The sequence below is a fragment of the Acomys russatus genome, chromosome 4 (assembly GCF_903995435.1).
Source record: "Acomys russatus chromosome 4, mAcoRus1.1, whole genome shotgun sequence".
Lineage (NCBI taxonomy): Eukaryota > Metazoa > Chordata > Mammalia > Rodentia > Muridae > Acomys > Acomys russatus.
The window spans coordinates 62,227,220-62,248,831 of record NC_067140.1 but is presented as its reverse complement, the minus strand read 5'-3'; the positions used below and the strand labels follow the sequence as shown (position 1 = coordinate 62,248,831).

At 37.3% G+C, this 21,612-nt stretch overlaps 1 protein-coding gene across 1 annotated transcript in view; it reads left to right on the top strand.

Annotated features, from left to right (window-relative positions):
- The first annotated feature begins 8,339 nt into the window (after positions 1-8,339).
- Fam227b (family with sequence similarity 227 member B) overlaps positions 8,340-21,612 on the top strand; it is a 151,276-nt gene continuing 138,003 nt past the window's right edge. Inside the window, exons 1-6 of the mRNA XM_051144910.1 lie at positions 8,340-8,354; positions 9,370-9,423; positions 10,661-10,892; positions 15,541-15,608; positions 16,803-16,838; positions 17,310-17,414. Of these exons, the coding sequence (XP_051000867.1) occupies positions 8,340-8,354; positions 9,370-9,423; positions 10,661-10,892; positions 15,541-15,608; positions 16,803-16,838; positions 17,310-17,414 (510 nt within the window). The remainder of the gene's footprint in view (positions 8,355-9,369; positions 9,424-10,660; positions 10,893-15,540; positions 15,609-16,802; positions 16,839-17,309; positions 17,415-21,612) is intronic.

Below are 21,612 nucleotides of genomic sequence, written 5' to 3'. Positions count from 1 at the left end.
ACAGTGTCCCCTGAGATCTGTGGGCCACACGAGCAAATCAAATGAACTGAAGAGGGGCTGAAGGAATCTCAGCTTGGAGCTAGTTGGTAGGAACATTTGAAGGCCCAGCTTGTGACTGGGAATGAGGGCAGAACAATTTAGCGACGGAACTGTCAGTCTGTGGATTCTGACACTGACCCTAGTAGTGTCAGTGCTGCATTTAATAAGAGGACAGCAGCTGGTGTCCACTGTAGAATTATTTGCTTACTTCCTGCTTGGGAAAAAAAAGTCCCCACACCTTTTGAGGTCACAAGCGTTCCTGATGATTATGGAAGGAAGAACAAGACGTTCTGTTCTCCCTAACATAGATATGTTCACTCGCCTCCAACTTGAACTAATAGTTAACCATAGCACATCTGCTAAGGTGGAGATAGCTACTGACATTTTTAAAACATCCCATAAGGTAAAATATTTAATCTTAGACTTCTAAACTTTCCAAAAGTACACACCCTTCAGATTCTTTAGTAGGGTAAGAATTTTCCCACTTAATATTTTCTGTGTAGGTTGTGTGTGTGTGTGTGTGTGTGTGTGTGTGTGTGTGTGTGTGTAGCAAAAGTTAATGAAAAAGAGGACATGGGGGAACGTGAGTATATATCTAACGTCAAATTCGTAACGGGAGATGCAGCTGGCGTTGTGGGGGATTGGAAAGAATTAGAAAACAATGTTTTTTCTTTCCTAAGGAACTAACAAAAACTAGCATCTTGGTAGTCTATTCATTATGCAACTTAGGCTGAAAAAAAATTAAACTCCTCTTTCCACTCAATTTATCCAAAATTAATTATATTCGTGCAGTTTCAGCCTGTCTACTTTGCACATAACATCTATTTTCAGGCTTGACAGCAGATTCTAACTCAGTTCCTTATTGATTTATAAAGGCAAAGACAGTCTCTTACACTTCTGAGTACTTATTACTGGGTCCATATATTTGATATGGAGAAATGTGTTCATTTAGAGAAAAATTTCAGTGAGGTTTTCCTCTAGCAAAAGTAGAATTCTTTCTGATTTATCTATTCCTAATTTTTTATCCTTTTAGATAGATTCAAATACTTGTCAACTAAATTAAAACCATCCTATAAAAAAAGCATCCAGGATTTAACTCACTACTTTGGGGCTCTACACAGAGTCTGGCCAAGGGCAGCCTGATAATTTTTATTTTCCCCAAAGTGGAGGAAAAGGCTAACCTTTTCAACGAAGGTAAGTTGATTTGCCTCCCTAGAGAATATTCTTTAAACTTCTCTTATCTTGAATTGTGAATCAATTCAGGAGCAGATAAAACCATTTTCAATATTTGTTTGTGAAGTGCTAAGAACTGGGCATATAATTTGTATAGGCACAATATCCATTATTTTTTTTTAAACATCCCAAACACCTCCGCCATTTTTTAACACGGGACTAAGAAGCCCCTCCCACAGAACACACTATAGGACAGGCTGTGTCTTGTGAAGTTTTTCATTTGGAGGGAGTTCAATCATAAACAGCCTTGAAATGCTGCAATCTTAGGCATCATTACTCTTGCCCAACCTAGTGGAACTAGCAATGCAAAGTGTCACTATACTTGTTTCATATTCCCTAAAAACAGACACAAGAAACGCATCTGCTTATTGGCTGATGGAAACAGCACACTTCTACCTCCCTTCTTCCTTGACCCCCACCCCCCTCAAACCAAGAGCGCTCAATAGGAGCTGGCTGAGTTTCTGAGTTGGGAAGCCTAATAAATCATCAGTTAGGTCCCCACAGGCACGCCACAAGCAGCGTCAGCCCGCAGCACGACCTCCGCCCGGCCCGTCGGGTCCCTGGCCCCAGCCACCCGACCCGAGGGACCGCCGACCTGCTCCACGCAGAACTCACGGTCCGCACGGTCTCCGCTCCGCGCGCCCCACCCGGAGCGCTTTTCGCGGAACACCGGCGGGCGGGGCTTGGCAGTTGCTAGGGCCACGGTAAAGCTGACTGTGGCGCATGCTCGATGGACGAGGCGGAGGCGTTCGTTCGGAAGTCCCGCCTCCGCTCCCTCTGTTCGCTTCCGCTGTGCAGGCGGTTGAGGCTAAGCCGCAGAACTAGGAACGAAATACGGGGAAGCGTTTTTGAGAGTAGTTACCGTGAGTTAGTGAGGAAATAGTAACTCCTCAGAACACTCCGCTTTACCTCTCCAGGTATATTTAAGAGTACACAGACTGTGGCTTTATGTGGCTGTATAAGCTCATGCTTGTTAGACTTCTTAGGGTTAAGCCATTTACACATTTGCTTTGCGTAAAACCGCAGAGTTGGCGACTAGTGGACTTTTTCCTCTTTGAAGTTGAATACATGCGGATAAATGAATACATTATTTTTCTATGCCCCACCTCGAAGGAACCTAAACAGTAGTTGTTAAATTATAAACAGAACTATTATGAAAACTATAAGCAGTTTCTTTAGTGAGTGGTGAGTCTTGCACTTAGCCAATGGGAGAAAAAGAGCAGCATTGTGTGGAATCACGAATGACAAGGCCAGGGCACGATACTTACCAGATGAGAACTTATATAAATGGTTTAATAGGACAATAGACAACAGTCAACAGATAAAGTCTCAGGATCACGCCCCTAAGTGGGAGCAGGGCCCACTTTCCAGTGGTTAGAAGGAGTTGCCTGGCCATGAGTGGGAGCTCATAGTTGAGTAGAGTTTAAAGGGGGCTGGATGGGAGCCTTGTTTTCCTTTTTTGACTGTTATCGGGATGAGGTGGCAGAGGCCATTAGTGTCAGCAGCCATTAGACATGTGCACCCAGCTCCATCCTTTTACCCTCAACAGCCCGAGGCTGAGTCCCCTTAATGTTTTAGGGACCTCAATTCAGGCCAAACTGGGATTCTTGATTTCGATGCAGAAAAGGAATTTCAGACCTATTGAGAGTGAAGTAGAAATTGTACTATGCGTAATCGAATCTAGGCTTTAAGCAAAAAGGTCACAAGAGAGGTATTCAGAAAGATGCTAAGGATCAGTCCACCTATACATTCACTTATCAAAACAGAAAGAAAAGTTTCCAACCTTTTGAGATGTAATACTAGAGCTACCAAAAAAGGTATAGTATTTTCTGGCATATAAGATGACTAGAGGTATAAGACCATCCCCAACTTTTTCAGTTAAAATACAGTTTTGTAATGTACTCGCCATATAAGACTACCCGTCTTCCAGCACACACCCCGTGTAGCAGACTCAAGCATGTGTCTATTTATAGGTAGGGCATAGACAGCCTACACTGCTTCTTTAAGGTGCCCTCCACACTCAACCCAAAGATGCAGCAGCCCTCCTAGTTGAATGGGCGGGTTCTGGTGGAGAGCCAATCCATGCTCACATTTTCCTCCTCGGGTACAGGAAGATGTGTGCAGCTTGCTCCTCTCTCCTTCATACTCCCTGCACAGAGGGAATCGGCCACTGCACTCCCCAATATATGCCTTGAATACATGAAGCAAGGGGAAGCAAGCTGCAGCTAAGTACCTGGCATGTAAGAGGACCCCCGACTTTGGCAGGGATTTTTTGGGGGGTTAAAAAGTTGTCTTATATGCCAGAAAATATGGTACATATATGCAAATGCTAACAGTTGAGGCCTTTACCTTGAGAGCCTGTGTTGACAAATGCCTTAGGAGTTAAGCTTAAGTTATTTTCCTATAGCATCACAGGTCACTAATTTGGGCACCAAGCAGTAATGGTCTGAACATCAGAAAATGGGATATTTTGATTATTGTTGCCCCTTTCGATTTTTGACTTTGCAGTTCATGTTGCCTTTACACTGGAAATGCTTGTATGTTAAGCATGGGTAGTCCAGAAAACATGACAAATTATTGGAGCTTCAAAAGAGACTGCAGGAGTCCATGAGGCCTTTCTAGTTGAGTTTGGGAAATTTCCTGAAGAATTGTTAGAGTATAGGAAATACTGTGTAGGATCTGTTGTTTGGCATCTTGATCTATTCATAAACAATGAAAACATAATCTAAACTACACTTTAGGGATAGCAGTGAGGCCTCACATCTGTAATCCCAGTACTAGGAAGACAAGGGAATCAAGAAATTGAGGCCAGCCTGACATACATACTGAGTTTGAGGCGAGTCTGGCCTGCAGAAGACACTGTTTAAAATGAAAAACAAAACAAAAACAACCCATACTTTTTAAGTAATGAAAGTATTTAGAGCAGAAATATCAGTCCAAAATACTTAGTAAAGCACTACCCAACAGAGACTTCAGCTTCATGTATGTGCATGTTTGCATGCCTTTGATTGTGTTTGTAAAATGTTTCTTTTATCAAAAAGTACCCTGAAGAGTTTGATAGGAGCTGATTTAAGGAGAAAACTAATTTTCTGGGTGGAGAAAGACAATAGCGAAGCTTCTAAGCCAGGAATAAATGATTCTCAAGCATATTCTTTTTAAATGTAGCTCAGCTTTATCACAACCATTCAGCTGTATGGGTGAAAGAGCAAATGTTACTGTTTACCAGAGGTCTAGGTTGCTTTGTCTGTGTAATAATTCACTCCAAAGTATAGTAGTTGGAAATAACCACGTGGTCTAGTGCACAGCAGATTGACTTTCCTCTTGCAACTCAACTGGGAAGACAACATGCTGTCAGGACTCCCATTGGTAAACTCACAGTGTGGCCTGGACTTCCTTACAGTGAGGCAGGAGAGCAGCACACTTAGTAGCTTAGGCTGGGAGTCTATTTTGGAATTTCTGTGATAAAACATGACCAAAAGCAACTTGAGGAAGAGAGAATTTATTTGGCTTAAAATCCATGTCATAGTCCATTGAGGGAAGCCAAGGCAGAAAAATCAAAGGAGGGACTAAGAAGCCATGAAGAAGCACTGCTTCCTGGCTTGCTCCACATGGCTCGCTCAAGCCTGCTTTCTTATACAGCCCAGGGCCACCTGTCTAGGGGTGGCAGTTCCCCCTTGCTCCCCCTTGTGGGATAGGCCCACCCCACCAGTCGTTAATCAAGAGAATTGCTACAGACTTGCTTACAGGCAATCTCAAGTTGACAAAACAACAACAAACAAAAAAGAAAAAAAAATGCTGCAAAGGCTGAAATTACATGCCTTTATTTTAACCTATCTTCAAAAACTAACAGTGTCACCTCTTTCCTATTCTTTTGCTTGGAAGTGAGATATTAGGCCCATCCAGATCATAGGAAAGGGGACACAGGTCCCACTTCCCAAAGGGTTAGCAGAGAATGTGTAGTCTTTAAAATAAACTCACATAGTGAACTTACTGCTAACTCAGGAAACCACAAAATATCAAGGGCTCAATACATGAAAACTTTCTGATAAAAGATCCATATCGCTGTCCGTAGCTGGAAAAAATAATAAGCTCAGGGGCACAGATTTCTTATTTTCAGTCTTTTGGATGCCTCCTAGGAATTGGATCATAGCTTATCTGACAATATAAAAAGCATGGTGGCTCGCCAAACCATACTCCAGGACAGGCTTCATTCCCCAGAGCAGTTGTGCAACACAAATTGGACTGGAGGAGGTTTTTGTTGTTGTTTGTTTGTTTGTTTTTAAGATGATGAAAACTCAAAGTGAGGTGTGTGGGCAGTTGAGGATGGAGAGGCAGATCTGGGAAAAGGTGGAAGAGGAGGTGAATATAATCCCAACATATTGTATGGAATTCTCAAAACAGTAATTAAGTATTATACTTAAAATGAGCAATCAAGGCCTGAAAATACTTTAATGCTTATTATTAACTGAAGAAAGTCAATCTGAGAAGGCTGCATTCGCTCACGTGTTTGCAGTGAAGATAGCATAAATAGCCCTACTGTGCTGCCAGCCATGCACAAGTGAAGCTCACCCAGTACTGTGTGCTAAGTGTGTCGTGTGCTATCCTGTATAGCCACGTGTGAGCACATGCTGCTGTTGGCATGACAAATCACTTACGGCTGCATTTTACACATGGTAGCCTCATAATCAAGTGCCTCCTAATTCATGCATGGCTCTTCCATGCAGTGCATACCTGTAATCCCAGCTACTCAGTAGGCTGTCTCGAAGGGGGTGGGGGGAGATTTTTAAATGCTATTTTTTTTTTTAATGTTAGATTTTTAGTAAGAATGGAGCTATTGAAGCTTTTGTAAACTTCTGTTGAAAATGGAAATCAGAGCCGGACATGGTGGCGCACGCCTTTAATTCCAGTACTCAGGAGGCAGAGGCAGGCGGATCGCTCTGAGGGAAATCAGCATGCAGCCATCCTGAAAGTCTCTTTAGCAGTACTCATTACAGCTTAATTGCCCATCCCACCCTCAGTTACAGACTGTATGCCGAAAGGCATTAACAAGAACATCCTCTTTGACGTGAGGAGTAACACACAAGTAGAAAGTGACTCAGGTTCCCCAAAAGTAGAACAGACAGCCTGGACGGATCTTAGAGTTATAATGTCAAGTTCAGAAGCCTGAGGTTGTTTGTTTTGGTTACTCAGTTACATAAAGTCTATGAGGAAAAGCTTTTTCAGGATGATAGGAGTCAGTGTGGGGGCCATGCTGCATAAAAGAAGAGAGACATATAACTGTGTTGTCTGCCCAGAGAGTAGACCCAAATTAAGAAGAGTTTTTTATCTCTCTTGTTCCAATCCAAATGGGCCTAATCCATAGCTTGAATCCATAGCACTGAGCAAAGGCTGCCCTCTTTCTGTCTTGTCCAGTTGCCTAGAAAGACCTCACGCTTCAGCCTGCTGAGTAGCTGGGATTACAATTCTGGGCCACCAGATCCATCTGAAACACACCATTTCTTCATTCACTGTTATCCAACCTACATTATAGTATCTTTAGTGTATTTACAGTTGTTTTTACTGCCTTGTCATGAAATCATTACGTAAGTGTTTTTTTAGGTACCTGATTTGTATTGAGTGCATTCTCTCTGGGTTATGGATCCTACTTTTCCTCCGTGCGTTGTTCTGTAACTGCATCACTACTGAACACTATTCAACCATCACTGCAGAACACTGAGATTCAATCATCTTTAGCTTTGAAGAGCACAGGCCTTTTTATTTCTTTGGCTTTTAGAGTGAAAGGCTGATTTGGGCTCCCTTAAAGTGAAAGGGTGGCCTTGAGTCTTTGAGTTGACTTGAGCTTTAGGGTTAGCTGTGACTTTAGTTGGATTGAGTTTGTTTACAATTTACTCAACCTCCAACCTTTTCTAATTATTACTTCTAATATTTTCTTGATATTTGATCTGTGAGGAGTTTGAAGTTGAGTTTTAACTTTTTTCAATTCTGCTCAGGTTCTGAAATTCAAAACTTTACGAATATACCAGTCTGTCCAGTTTTCCTCTGTGAATGCCCTTCCTCCACTGTGGCTTTGCTAACAAAAGTCATAAGTAAGGCTTGAAGGTGACACAAAGAGGTTGTTTAAGTCACCTGCTTTTGCATTTGTGTGTCTTTCCAGTTTGTTCCCTGAACTCATACTGACATCTAAGGCCCAGCGGATCCCTCTTCATCGCTAAGCTTATTCCACCATGACAGGCCAAGCGAAGGTTCAGTGGATGCAGAAACTTGTCTCTCAGGTAAGGAAGCTCTTCTGGGTCTGTGCTTAGTTGTAGAGTGTTTCTGTCTAGATCTCAGGTCATCAGCAGGCCTGGCTTCATGGGCTTGCCCTGCTGTTGAGCCGAGCCTGGTGCTGAGAAACCCTGCACTAGTTTAGTGCTTTGATAAATTTGGAATAAAGCGGTATCACCTTGAGCTATCATGATTATCAGTGCCTGCTGACTTTCACTTACACCTAGAAAGAGAGCGTTTTATATGACCCGGTTTCTCCTTACCATCCCCACAGAGCAGCACTCACTTCCGTGAAAACAGGTGTCATGTATCTTCTGTTGTTTAGATCCTTCTCACTTTATTGCAGACACTGAATTTCATATTGAACTTGGCTGAAAGTTTCCTATGCATGCTTCACTCCTTCAATTCATTTTTCTCTTTTCCTTCAAGTTAGATGTGATACTATCTTCAGTTTATAATAGAAAAAGTTGGATAACCATTAAATGAAAATAAACAAATTATTTCATTTATTTTATTTCTAAGCCTTTGTATATACTATCTTTCTGATCTCTTTCTTAGTCTGCTTAGCTCCAGAGCTCCACGTTTTCCTTAATATTGGCCTGACTTTATTCTTGTTATTTTAAATAATGTTTTACCTATATTATTTATTTTGCTATCATTTATTAAATGCATGTTTAATGATATTCATATGTTTTAAATAATATCAAGAGAATGAAATATTCCATTTAACTCCACATGTGTTTGGAATTAGTTTTACAAAGTATATCCCTGAGATTTTATAAACTAGGCCATTTAATAGATGAATGTGCAATAAGTGTGTTAGTAACTAAAATGTGACTTCATTCTTCTCAGCATTATTACTTATTAAGGTGTTAGACTTCAGGATCCTTCTGTCTCTTTCCCTCACCTTGGCTCCTCCTCACTGTATTCCATTCTCTGGACATGCCCTTATTTTTTAAGTACTTAAATACTTCTCCCATTTATTCACTCACCTATTCATCAAGTGATGCATACAACAAGTGCTTACAGACCTGAGCCAGCCACTGTGCATAATTCATGTGGCTCAGCTTTGATGTACATAGTCCCTATCTCCCTAGAGACTGCCCAATGAATCTGCCCAATAATACCATGAAGAAACTGTACAAGATTTGGAGGTTGAAGCCTTCTTAGAAAAAAAGTGACTTTTTTGTCTTCGTGGATGTTTTGCTTTAAAAACAGGTCTTTCTTGATAGTTAGGTTGGCCTTAATTTTGAATTTTCTAATTAAAAGTCACTTTTAACTTGATACTTTAATCAAGAGATAAATAGGCCAAGAAGTGCTTGAAAAGAGAGAGGTTTTAGACAGGGAAGTATCTAAGCAGAAGGGGGAATGTGTACAAAGTCTCTACCAGAAGGATTCAAGTTTTATTTTGATAAATTTAGTCTATTGTTGAGTACATTTTAAACACACAGAGAAACTACTACATAATAAAATTGGGATTATGGATTGTTAGCCTGAAGCCTCCATAGTACACTCACAATTCCACTCCTATGGTTTTATTGTCAACAAGAGGAATACGTATTATATTTCTGGATCTGGGTTTATTATGGGCAAATCCATAATAACTCAGAATATCTTGGAATTCTTATTGGAATTTGAGATGAGTGCATTCAGCAGCATGTAAACATTGATCTGTTTTTAAAATACATGTACTTTACAAAGTACACAAATGAATGTTTTATAATATCTTAAAACTCTAACAATTCTAACTTAAGCACTATATTTTTGCTTTAGTGGGTTGTGTGTGTAAAGTGCAATCAGAATTAATGCCATTTACTGATTTTGTTTCATTAGAAAGGCCAAGAGCCTCCAAAGAGCTTTGAAGAATTCTTAAAGTCTCAAAACTGGGTGAGTAGAACTTCCTATCCTTGTTTCTCTGCCAACACAACTTTATTTTTTAACCATCAGATATGGAAAGAAGAATAGAAATTAAAGAAAATATGTTTCAATAAGGGAAATGTTTACACCTTTATTTCCTTTTAATGGACTGTATTTCATTTTCAGTTCCTCTTAACAATGCTTTCACATTTAAAAACTGTTATCCCTATACATACAATTCAGTGTACTTTCCTAAGATTTTCATCTTCAAGAAAATACGACAACAACCCTTATTTAACCACTCATCTCATTTAATACTCACAGATAGTTAACAGAGAACTTACATCAATATTCCTTCATTATTGAATCAAATTAAATTATTCAAGTATGTTTTCATCTGAAAACTCCAGGTTCCATTGTTATGTGTAATTACTGAGTCTTTCTGGAGTTACTGGGATTACTAAGGAGTTTTACCTGAGAATTGAGCAAATTCATCCATTTTCAAATGTTTCTATTACATAATATGAATATATTCTGGACATCTAGTGGACAGTATGGTGACTTTAGTTAATATATATTTTAGAATTGCCAAAACAGTAGATATTAAATTTTTCACCATAAAAAAATCAAAACCTATGTGGGATAATGAGTATGTTTCAATTTTAGTCTTGGCTTGTCATCTCATAGCATATACAGATATTAAGTCAGCATGTTATTTATCATTAATATGTGTAATTTTACATATTACATATCAGCAAGGGTGGAAAAATAGAAGTAAAAAAATCTCTTGTGCCTTCTATTTCTCTTTCCTTTCAGCCAAATACTGAGGAGTTGATTTAAACTGCATTGGACTCATACTAAAAGAATTGAATCCCAAATATTTATTATTTTAAAATGTATTATTTTTCTATAAAAGGTATTACAAGATCAACTGATGAGATTTCAATAGATTAATTTAGATTGGTAAAATGCATTAAGATTAATTTTCTGATTCTTACAATGGTATTTTATAGGACAATGCCTTCTTTTTTTTACAGATACTAAAGTATTCAAAGATAATGGGCTGTCAAATGACTTATACTCAAATGATCCCTGAAAACATGTTTTTAGAAAGCTCTTGAAACTTTTATGAGGTTTTTAATTATTTCAAAATTTATTTTTAAAACATTTAATAAAAACAATGTTGTAGAATAAAATTTCAATCTTTGGTCATTAAACACTGTGATTTAAATTTATTCAAGATGATATAAAATGTGTATTTCTTCAGGATTATTGGCCCAGAGATGTTCCTTTTATAAACAGTGGTATATGGGAAGATGCTCTGAAAAAAATAGAAGAGGATATTTCATTTGCTTCTATTTATTCTTACCTGTGGACAAACGTTCCTCGAACATTTGAGGCACTCAGCACCATGGAGACAAGATTAAAGGAATGCTCATGTCTTTTGCAACAGCACTCCTCCAACTTATTTGAGAATGACATAATGATTTCCACAAAAAGTAAAGGTAAGATCTATTTTTATGTGAATAAAATAATGGTCAGTGGTGTGTGTGTGTGTGTGTGTGTGTGTGTGTCTATGATTCATCTGTATGTGTTCTCATAAAGAATGAAATTCTGGTGTGTTAATATCTTAAAACTAAATGTTTAAAAAGTCTTATCATTCAACAAGATCTAATATTTTAAGATAGGCATGAGTATGTGGTTTGAAAGAAGCATTACTGGAACAAACCTAAGACAGTTAGGAACTTTGTTAAGCCAGAATAGAGGTAGCAAAACATCAGAGAAGAAAAGAAATAAAACGCACCAACCGATGCTGTAAGAAGCAAGCCTCAATCAACAGTGAATGTAGAAACCAAAGTTCGGGAGTGAGGGCTGAGCCACATGATTGAGTTAGCTGTAGGTACACTTAGGATTCAGTGTAGAAGAAATAAATTGCTGAGATGCATATCCTAAAGCAATGATGTTTTTCTTCCTTAGTATTTGTATAGCATTCTCCCTAGCTGTATTTATTAATACTTCTAGAATGATTTTTAGATAATAATACTGGCTGTTGTCTTATCCTTCAATTTTTAAAAAATCAGCATATAAGATATTAGATGTCACTATGGCATTTCAAGCAAAGTGTATTTTAGTAGATTTACCTCCCTGTTTGTCTTCTCCACCACCTCATCCCTAGTGCCCCTGTGGCCTCTGTCCAAGGCCCTTTCTACTTTCTCTTGTCACTTTTCTCTTGCTCCTCACCCCTTCTAGCACTTGTTTTTACCCTCTCTTGTTTTCTATCTAGTTTTCTTAGAGTTGAGCACTCCTGTTGGACCACGGGTATGAAAGTTATAGGCTGTGTTTACACTACATGAGGGCGTACACACCTGCTTTGTCTCTCTGAGTTTGGGTCACTTCACTTAATATGTCTCCCAATTCCATCCATGATCTGCACTTTTCATAATTTCCTTTTTCTTCACAGCCACATAAAATTGTATTGTGTATATATGCAACATTTTCATTGTCCATTAATCTGACGGGCATCCAGGCTGGTTTCATTAATCTGATAGGCATCCAGGCTGATTCCATTAATCTGATGGGCATCTAGGCTGATCCCATCTCCCTGTTGATGGAGAAAGAGCAGCAATGACCGTGGGTAACCATGTGTCTCTGTGGTAGGATGTGAAGCCTTCTGAGTATATGTCAACAGCGGTATAGTTGAGTCATATGCTAGTTCTGTTTGCAATCTTTTGAGAAATGTCCATACTGATTTCCATATGGCTGCGCTGGTTTACACTCCCTTCAGCAGTGAACAGGGTTTCCCCTTCTCCATGTCATGACCAGCGTTCAGTCAGATTTCTTGACCATCATCATTCTGATTTGGGTAAGTGATTAATAAAAATATTTTGTTTGTATTCCCTGATGACTAAGGATGTTGAACACTTTTTAAAATATGTATTGGCTATTTTCACTTCTGTCTATTCACTTGTTTAGCTTGCTTCTTCATCAGTAGTTTCAGGGCTTGAGGAGGATAACTTTTTTCTTTGTAATTTCTTGATACTAGTGCCTGTCTGCAGTATAGCTGAGGTATTTTCTTTATCTGTGAGACAAGGCCTTGGTATTTTGCTTGCAATTGCATACAGTCTATATATTTCTATTGCTTTTGGCAAGGTGACCATCTTCACATATTAAATATTCTGATCCATGAACATGAGAGGTCTTTCCACCTGCTGATATTCCTCAGTTTCTTTTTTCAGGGTCATATAGATTTCATTGAGAGGTCCTTTATGTCCTTGCTTAGGTTTATCCCACGCATTCTGTTTCTCTGTCTCTCTGTGTGTCTCTGCCTCTCTGTCTCTGTCTCTGTCTCTGTCTCTGTCTCTGTCTCTGTCTCTGTCTCTCTCTCTCTCTCTCTCTCTCTCTCTCTCTGTGTGTGTGTGTGTGTGTGTGTGTGTGCGTGTGTGCGTGCGTGCGCGCGCGCGCGTGTGGTGAATGAGATTATCTCCTTTATATCATTTTTAGTATTCTTTCTTTTTTGTGTCTTGCCACTTTGCTGAAAATATTTTTCTGGTCTACAAGTTTTTTAATGGAATCTTTAGGGTCTCTTGTGTGTATAATCATATAATCTGTAAATAAGGATTTTTAAGTTTTCTCTTTTCTATTTCTACCCCTTTTATTTTTGTCTCTGGCTGCACTGCTCTAGATCACATTTCAAGCACTATATTGAATAGAGAGAGTGGAAACTCGTGTTCCTGATTTTATTGGGACTCCTTTGAGTTTTTCTCCATTTAGCATTAGTGTTATTTTTAACAAAATCACGACTGTTTGATTTTGCCAATGAAGACTTGGGAGCCAGATGCTGGGGTGAAAACCTGACAGCTCAGAGAAGCAGCGCAAGCACCCACCTGACCTTCCTCAGCGGACAACTCAGAAGGAATTTCCCCTCCCATGATGTCTCAGAAAAGCTCCTTTTACACTCAATGTCTTCCCCCTCACTTTCCTGTGCATCTCTCTATCCATCCTCTTGACTTCCTCTTCCTCTCTATGTTTTTTTTCTTAATAATCCAGTGTTCACTTTCTGTCAACTGATTGCTTGCTCTGCCTCTTGACCTAAAATTGACTTTATTTAATCCTGTTTACAATATTCAAGCAGAAAGTTCTTGGATTAGAGGTGTGTGCTAAGGCTGAGCCACACCACAACTGAAACCAGATGTTCCTAGTAAATAACACAATCTTGGGATTCATAGAGTGATCACATACCCTGCATCACGTTAGCTTTCCTTTAAAGTGCCTTCATTGTGTCCTATTGACTTTGGCATGTTGTGTTTTTAATTCATTCATATATAGGGCTTTTTCCTTCGTGATCTCTTCCTTGTTTACTTACCATTCAGGAGTATTTTTTTGTAGTTTCTTGAGTTTGTGTATTTTCTCTAGTTTTTATTGCTATTGATATCTGGTGTTACCCCACTGTGGACAGATAAATGCAGGATGTTATTTTAACATTCCTGTATTCATTTTGACTTGTTTTATGTCTTATATTGTCATGACGTTTGGAGAAAGTTTACTGGCTGCTGAGGAGAATGAGTGCTCCCTAGTGTTTGGTGGAAGTGGTCTGGAGATATCTGTTAGGTCCATTTTATCCACCATGTCATTTAACTCCAGTATTTCTCTGATTAGGTTTTGTTGGTGAGGCTTTCCACTGAAGTTGAGTTTTATTTCCAGCGTCATTTCAATTTTAGTTTTTTCAGCAATTTCCTCTTTATTAGATTCTATGTTCTTGCCTTGGAAGGACTTTTGTATTTCATTCATCTCTCTGGTTTGTTTTCATTGAGTTTATTCATATTCTTTATGTGTTGTTTGAACATAGTTAAATCATTCCTTTGAATTCGTTGTCCAGAAGATCTTCTAGATCATTCTCATTGCGGTTTTTTTATTATGGAATTAGTAGCTTGGTAAAGCATCAAATTGTGTGTGTGTGTCTCTCTCTGTGGGTTTTTTTTTTAATGCTACTTTTATTATCTTTTGGTACTTGTGTATCTGATATGGGTTGTTACTTGAGTTTTTGTTTTGGTTTTGTGTGTGTGATCACTTTTGTTCGTTCAGGGTTGACATGTATATTACACATGAGAAGACACAGAGGGAGGCTGAGGTGACCAGGTCTTGGGTAAATGACAATAGGAAGACAAGCGAGCTGAAAGGTCAGGGCATGCATGATGACCACCAAGGTGTCTAGCTGGAGACAGAGCCTTCATTCGATGCTCACTCTGGAGCCTGCTGAAGCCCAGATACCCAGTTCCATGCTAGCTTCTCTGCAGTCTTATTTGTGACTTAATGAGTCAAGTTGTTACACAGAACATTTGAACATAGATTATACTGACTATGCTTATAAAGTTTGTTCTTTTTATTACATAAATTTGATTAGATGTATCATTTAGATATGTAATATCTTCTTTTTTACTTTTTTCTGGTCAAAGAATGTGTTTAAGTCCATATTAAAATCATTATTTTAAATCTTTATATCTTAAATTCTTCATTACTTTTATACAAGGTGTATATATAGCTTATATATGCATGTAGTTAATATATTTGTACTTATATATGGTTGTATATGCATACATATCAGCAGTACATATTTAGCTTGTATACATACATATATATACATTATTTTCAGAGAAAATATCTATAAGCAGAGAAAAATACGAAAAATATCCTTGTATAATTTTCTCCTTTAAAAATAAGTATATATACACATTGTTTTCAATATGTGAGTGTCAGAGACAGTTCACACTCTTATATCATATAACTTACCGTGTACATAGCTTTCACTGGGACACACACTGTGGAAGTGCACTTTAATGAATTTAAGGTAGTCTTGAAATTGCTAAATTTAAGTAGATGAACTATTTGAAAACTATGATTTCTTTGCTAGATATCAGTTGAGGTAAAATGTAAGATACAGAAGTTCCGCAGACATTTAAGGTGGGGTTTGATATTCTGGAAAAACAAAGGAAACAGGTGATAAATAATAGTTTCACTATTTATTAAGTATGTGTGGCTTGTCAAAGGTGCTAGTTGATTTTATCGAATGGTTTTTATATATAATTTAAATTTTCTAGGATTTTCTTGTTTTTTAACTTTTTCATTGTTATCAATTCCTTTTACTTAAAGGTTCATATGCAAATTTGGAACGATACAAGGCATTTCTAAAGGAACACTATAGACAGAAGAGGATAATGGTATGATTTTTGTGTTTTTACCATCCCTCAAAAATATATTTTTGAGCTGGATGATGGTGGTGCACACCTTTAATCCCAGCACTTGGAAGGCAGAGGCTGGCAGATTGCTGTGAGTTTGAGGCCAGCCTGGTCTACAAAGTGAGGTCAGGACAGCCAAGGATACAGAGAAACTCTGTCTTCAAACCCAAATTAAATAAAAGTAAATAAACAAAATGTATTTTTGTAGAAAATATAAATGATACAGATAAGAATTGATAACACTTTTATAAATGTTCTTTTAATCATTTTTTAAAATTTTTATTAATTTATTCTTGTTACATCTCAATGGTTATCCCATCCCTTGTGTCCTCCCATTCTTCCTTCCCTCCCATTTTCCCCTTACTCCCCTCCCCTATGACTGTGACTGAGGGGGACTTCCTCCCCCTGTATATGCTCATAGGGTATCAAGTCTCTTCTTGGTAACCTGCTATCCTTCCTCTGAGTGCTACCAGGTCTCCCCCTCCAGGGGACATGGTCAAATATGAGGCACCAGAGTACGTGTGAAAGTCATACCCCACTCTCTACTCATCTGTGGAGAATGTTCTGTCCATTGGCTAGATCTGGATAGGGGTTTAAAGTTTACCACCTGTATTGTCCTTGGCTGGTGCCTTAGTTTGAGTGGGACCCCTGGGCCCAAATCTGCCTATCATAATGTTCTACTGGTAGGTTTCTAGGACCCTCTGGATCCTTCTACTTTGCTATTCTCCCATGCTTCTCTCATCTAGAGTCCCAATAGGATGTCCTCCCTTGTGTCCCAGTTTCCTGGTAAGTGAAGGCTTTCGTGGGACATGCCCCTTGGGCTAGTATGCAGATATAAGTGAGTATATTCCATTTGAGTCTTTCTGCTTCTGGGTTAACTCACACATTATGAGTCCTTTTAATCTTTATTAAGTAACATTTCTGTCTTGAAAAAAACTAGAAACCCTAGTTTTTTACACTCAATATTGGAGTCCTGACACCATCACATCACTATAAGACATTTGAGATTTATTTTAATGTGTCTATATATCCCTTTCTTTGGTAACAAGTGAATTGTGTGAGCCAAAGTTTTATGAATTATTGTGAAATATAAATATTTTGTTTGGTTTATTTTCAGGACTTAAATGTGAAAATCCTTTAATTTAGATTTTAAATACTTTGTTTTGAATTTTCCAGCTTTCAGATGAGATGGAGACAGAGAAGAATATAGAGGTATTCAATTTTCTATACTGCCAGATTATACATCAGATATATTATGTAGGCCAAAAGAAGGCTTATAATACTATAGATATAAACATGACTATAAATTTTTCTTTCCCAAGAAAGAGAATTGGGAACAGGCTTAGAAACCTTTCTATTGTACCCTATTCTCGTTTTTTTATTCATGACCTGTCTAAAATACTTGATATTTTGAGTATATGCCAAAATATTTTCTGAAATATGATTCAGTTTTGTTTTAAAATTTTTCACACAGATATGCAAAAGTTTTTAATTTCTCATAAACAAAATATATGAAAAAGTTTCCTAGGAGAAATACATAGTTTTTAATGTTGTAGCATAAAATAGCATAATTATGTTGGTTTAATGATAGTTAATTACTTATCTGTCTTCTAAAGTCATATAAAACCACTATACTAAAAAAAGAAGTAATTTCTGTTAAACAATATTTCCATTTTTTTCTAGGGTTGCAACTTCTCAGGATTCAAACAATATGAAATAACACATTTACCCAGGCATTTGGATGCTAAACAGATTTATCTTTTTGTTTTAAGAACCCATAACTTTGAGGTATATAAACATTATTTTATTTTTATCCTTTAGTAAAACTTGATAATGTGATTTAATGAATCAGACCCTCATTTGAAACTATGAGGAGTTAGATGTTAAGCAAAACATTCTTTAAACATTACATTTGAAAGGAAACATTAGTGATGTCTAACCCTGTTTACTAGAAGATGATGGGTTGGTGTTTTAGTTACTTTTCTATTGCTATGACAAAACACCATAACCAAGCCAACTTCTAAAAGTGTTTGATTGGACTTATGGTATAGGATGGCAACAGAGCAAAGGCATGGCAGCAGGAACAGCTGAGGCAGGGAGAGCTAACTGGGGATGGCACCAAACTTCTGAACCTCAAAATTCGTTCCAATGACACACTCCTCCAATAAGGCCACACCTCTTAATCCTTCACAGACAGTTCCACTAACTGGAAACCATGTTTCAAACATATGGACCTATAGGGGGCCATTCTTATTCAAATGACCACAATCTGTTTGTTGGCATCTCTAAAGTCTTGATGCTAGTGTCCACTGGCTGGGAATGTGACTATGAAAGATGTTTTTCCTTCTGTGTTTCTACTTTTATCATCTCAGGCACCTTAGCATGCTGTTTTTTTTCTCTGAAATAACTTGTGAGAGCTCTTCTTTTAAAGCCTCAAAGTGTCCTGGCATACTGTTGTGTTATATCCTATACCATAACCAAATATAAAAACTGAACATATATGGATGTGACTTGTTCAGTGGCCAGTGATCATCAGGGGTAGGATGAACTGAGAGAGTAGTTATTGGTAAAGTTGATCACTATTCCCTTTTTGTCTAAATTTCTATTTTTTTATGTTTATGTTTACTATATATGTTCTTTGTAATGAAAAGTACAAAATACAAATTGAAGCTGTTACCAGTGGAATATGGTTAGTTCCCTGTGGAAAAGAAGTATTCCCATATAAATCATGATAATTAACTTTCTTGTTAAAAAGTTTGCATGTTTTCCTTGTTGTTGACTTGTGTTTCGGGAACTAAAAAGTGTTGATGGATTACATCAATAGAAATATTGAATTATATTGAATCTAGTATTTAAATTTTATAAGAATTGGTAAATGGGTTTGGATGACATTGGAAAGCTTCTGCATAGCAAAGGAGGCAATTAGAGTCCAGAGAGAGTTTACAGGGATTGTCAAAAATCTTTGCTAATTAAACATCTAAAAGAGATTAATATCTAAAATCTATAATTAGCTCTCAAAATTAAACAAAATCTTCAAGTCATCTAATCAATAAAAATACAAATTAATTAAACATACATGTCTCAAAAGAAGAACTATATACATGGTAAATACATATCTGAGAATATGTGCAGTTTCCTTAGCCACCAGGTAAGTGCAAATTAAAATTCCTTTGAGATTCCAATGCCTCTCAGTCAGAATGGTTATCAAATTAAGCAAATAGCACCAGCAAATGAAGTTATTCTCACATATCCTTGGTTAGAATGTAGGCTAGGGTAGACACTGTGAACATTTGTATGGCTGTTTTTCAAAAATATAAAAATAAACATTCCATATCATCTGGCTATATCACTGCTGAGTATATTTCCAAAGGAATGTAATCATATTACCTCAGAGATATTTTCCATGCATGTTTATTACTGTACTATATAAAATGTCCAAGATAAAAGATCAGCCTAGATGCTTATCAACGGAGAATGAATAAATAAGATGTTATAAATGCACATAACACACACACACATATATGTATGTCATAATAAGCCTATTATTTTGGGGCTGGAGAGATGGCTTAGAGGTTAAGGACACTGACTGCTCCTCCAGAGGTTCTGAGTTCAATTCCCAGCAACCACATGGTGGCTCACAACCATCTATAATATGATCTGATGCTTTCTTCTGGCCTGCAGGTGTAAATGCAGGCAGAACACTGTATACATGATAATAAATAAATACATTAAAAATAGGCCTATTATTTTTATATCAGCTAAGACATTATAATTTTAAAACCATTATAAATAACAGCAGAAAATGATTTATTGTATCTACTTAACTAAATAAGAATGCATAGTTTCTAGTATTTATGCTAAAAACATTTAACTTTAGGTACCAACTTTGGTGACTTGTCAACTTAAAGGAAATGTAGGGGCTTTCCTCCCTGCACGATATTTCTGGAATAAAGACTCAGACTCAAAATATATTTACAAATACCTAGGCTATATAGCTAGGCTCTTTTTGACCAGCTCATAACTTAAAATAACCCATTTACCAATCTACATTCTGCCACGTGCCTGGTTACCTCTGCTCAGGTGCCATGTGTCTGTCTTCCTCACATATTCACGGGAGAACCTCTCACACCTGGCTCAATCCCAGAATCCTTTCTTCTTGCCAGATGTTCCACCCATTATTCTATCCTTTCTTATAGACCATAGGATATTTTAATCAGCAGATGATGCTTCCATATGGACACAAGAGATTCCTTCTATATTTCTTCCTTTTAGTTTAATATAAAGGCTCTTTGTCTTACAATACTAAACTATATGCAATAATAACAATTATGAAATAATCAGGTAAGGTTTATATTCACAATATCCAGTCTATATGTATTTGGAAACTTTGGAGAAAGTATTCTATTATCTATTCTATACTGATGAGTTCAAAGTACTGTACCCAAATCATTTAATATTGTAACTTACATTTATCAACCTAAAATATCTTCTAGATAAAAACATCTTCTTAAATACTAAATAACTTAAGCCTTATTGCAAAACTATAACCACTCAGTCTTCAATCCCATCAGAGACTTGAGAAGGAAAAAATATTACCTTAGTATGGCAGGAAATGCAGGCAAGTAGCTTCCAAAGCATAGAAGTGAAAAGGGCATTTGGCTATCTGGACAGTCACCCAGAATTTCTATATAACATGGGAACATCAATCTTCAGCTCTCTGGCCCAGAATATCTGACAGACATATATGTGAATCAGGAATTATGAAGGGCTTATTTATTCTGTTTTGGCAGAGCTTGGCAATTGACTTTGCCTGCGTCCAAGTTTTGCTCATTTTGGACAGCAAACTGCAGAGGAAGCAGGAGCATTTCTTTGCTCCATGGCAGTTTGCCACATATGAAGCAATGTCCTAGTGGAGGTCCTTCAATGCTCATTAGCTTCTTCAAGTCAAATGCGGTGCTGCCAGGAGCTGACAGTGTCTCAATGTCAAAAGGTCTTAAATTAATACAAACGTATTTTATAGGTTTGTGAGGTTTTTTGAAGACCATCTATCTATCTATATCCGTTTATATAGTGCATAAGCATTATCTATCTATCTATCTATGTATGTATCTCTCTAAGTATCTAAGTATGTATGTATGTATTTATATATGTATGTATGTAAGATAGATATGTATCTATCTTAAATCTGAATAGGCAACACTGCTTGTTTCTAGCTATATACTATATGTTCAAGCTAGGATGTATATTTCCATGACAAACTAGACTAGTATCTGACATGATTATGAGTTTGACTAATTAACTATTAACTTGAATTTTTAACTATCCTAAACAGTTTGTAATAGTGGCTTATGAAAGGACTGGAAGTAAATCTTGTATTTATAAAATAGTTGCAAATGTCCAATGCCTTATACAAGAGTTTAAACATTTATACGTTATATTTATTAAAATAACTTTAAATTTGCACCAATATGCAATAACCTAAACCAATGTAAGCTCTAACTCTATATCAACATACAAAAATGTATGCTTATACAAAAATAACCTTACTTTGTATCAATGTAAGGTTATTGGCTTATAAAACACACTTTGGTTTAAGAGTAGATTCATAGTCTGCCCTTTTTCCTATGAATCCTATATTATTCCTATTTTCCCACCTTTTTCTTCCTAGCCCCTTTCTCTTTACCTAGGAAAGAAAGAAGGATAGAGGAAAAAAAAAAGGAAAGAGAGAGATCCCTGGGTTTAAACTCCTATATCTACTTTCTTCCTGATCAAGACCAATTTATAACTTTTAACCAAACCCTTTTTAATGATAAGCATCCATTACCCAATAAAATGACCAAAGCCCACACAGTCTACCTTAAGGTATGGGATGTCACTATCAGAATTGCTTCCTGCTGATATGGGGTGCAGTGTTCCTTTTGGGAGGGCCGAAATTTTGGAAAAGTTGTTAAGAAATCTAGCTGTAATATTTGTTGTCCAGTCTCTA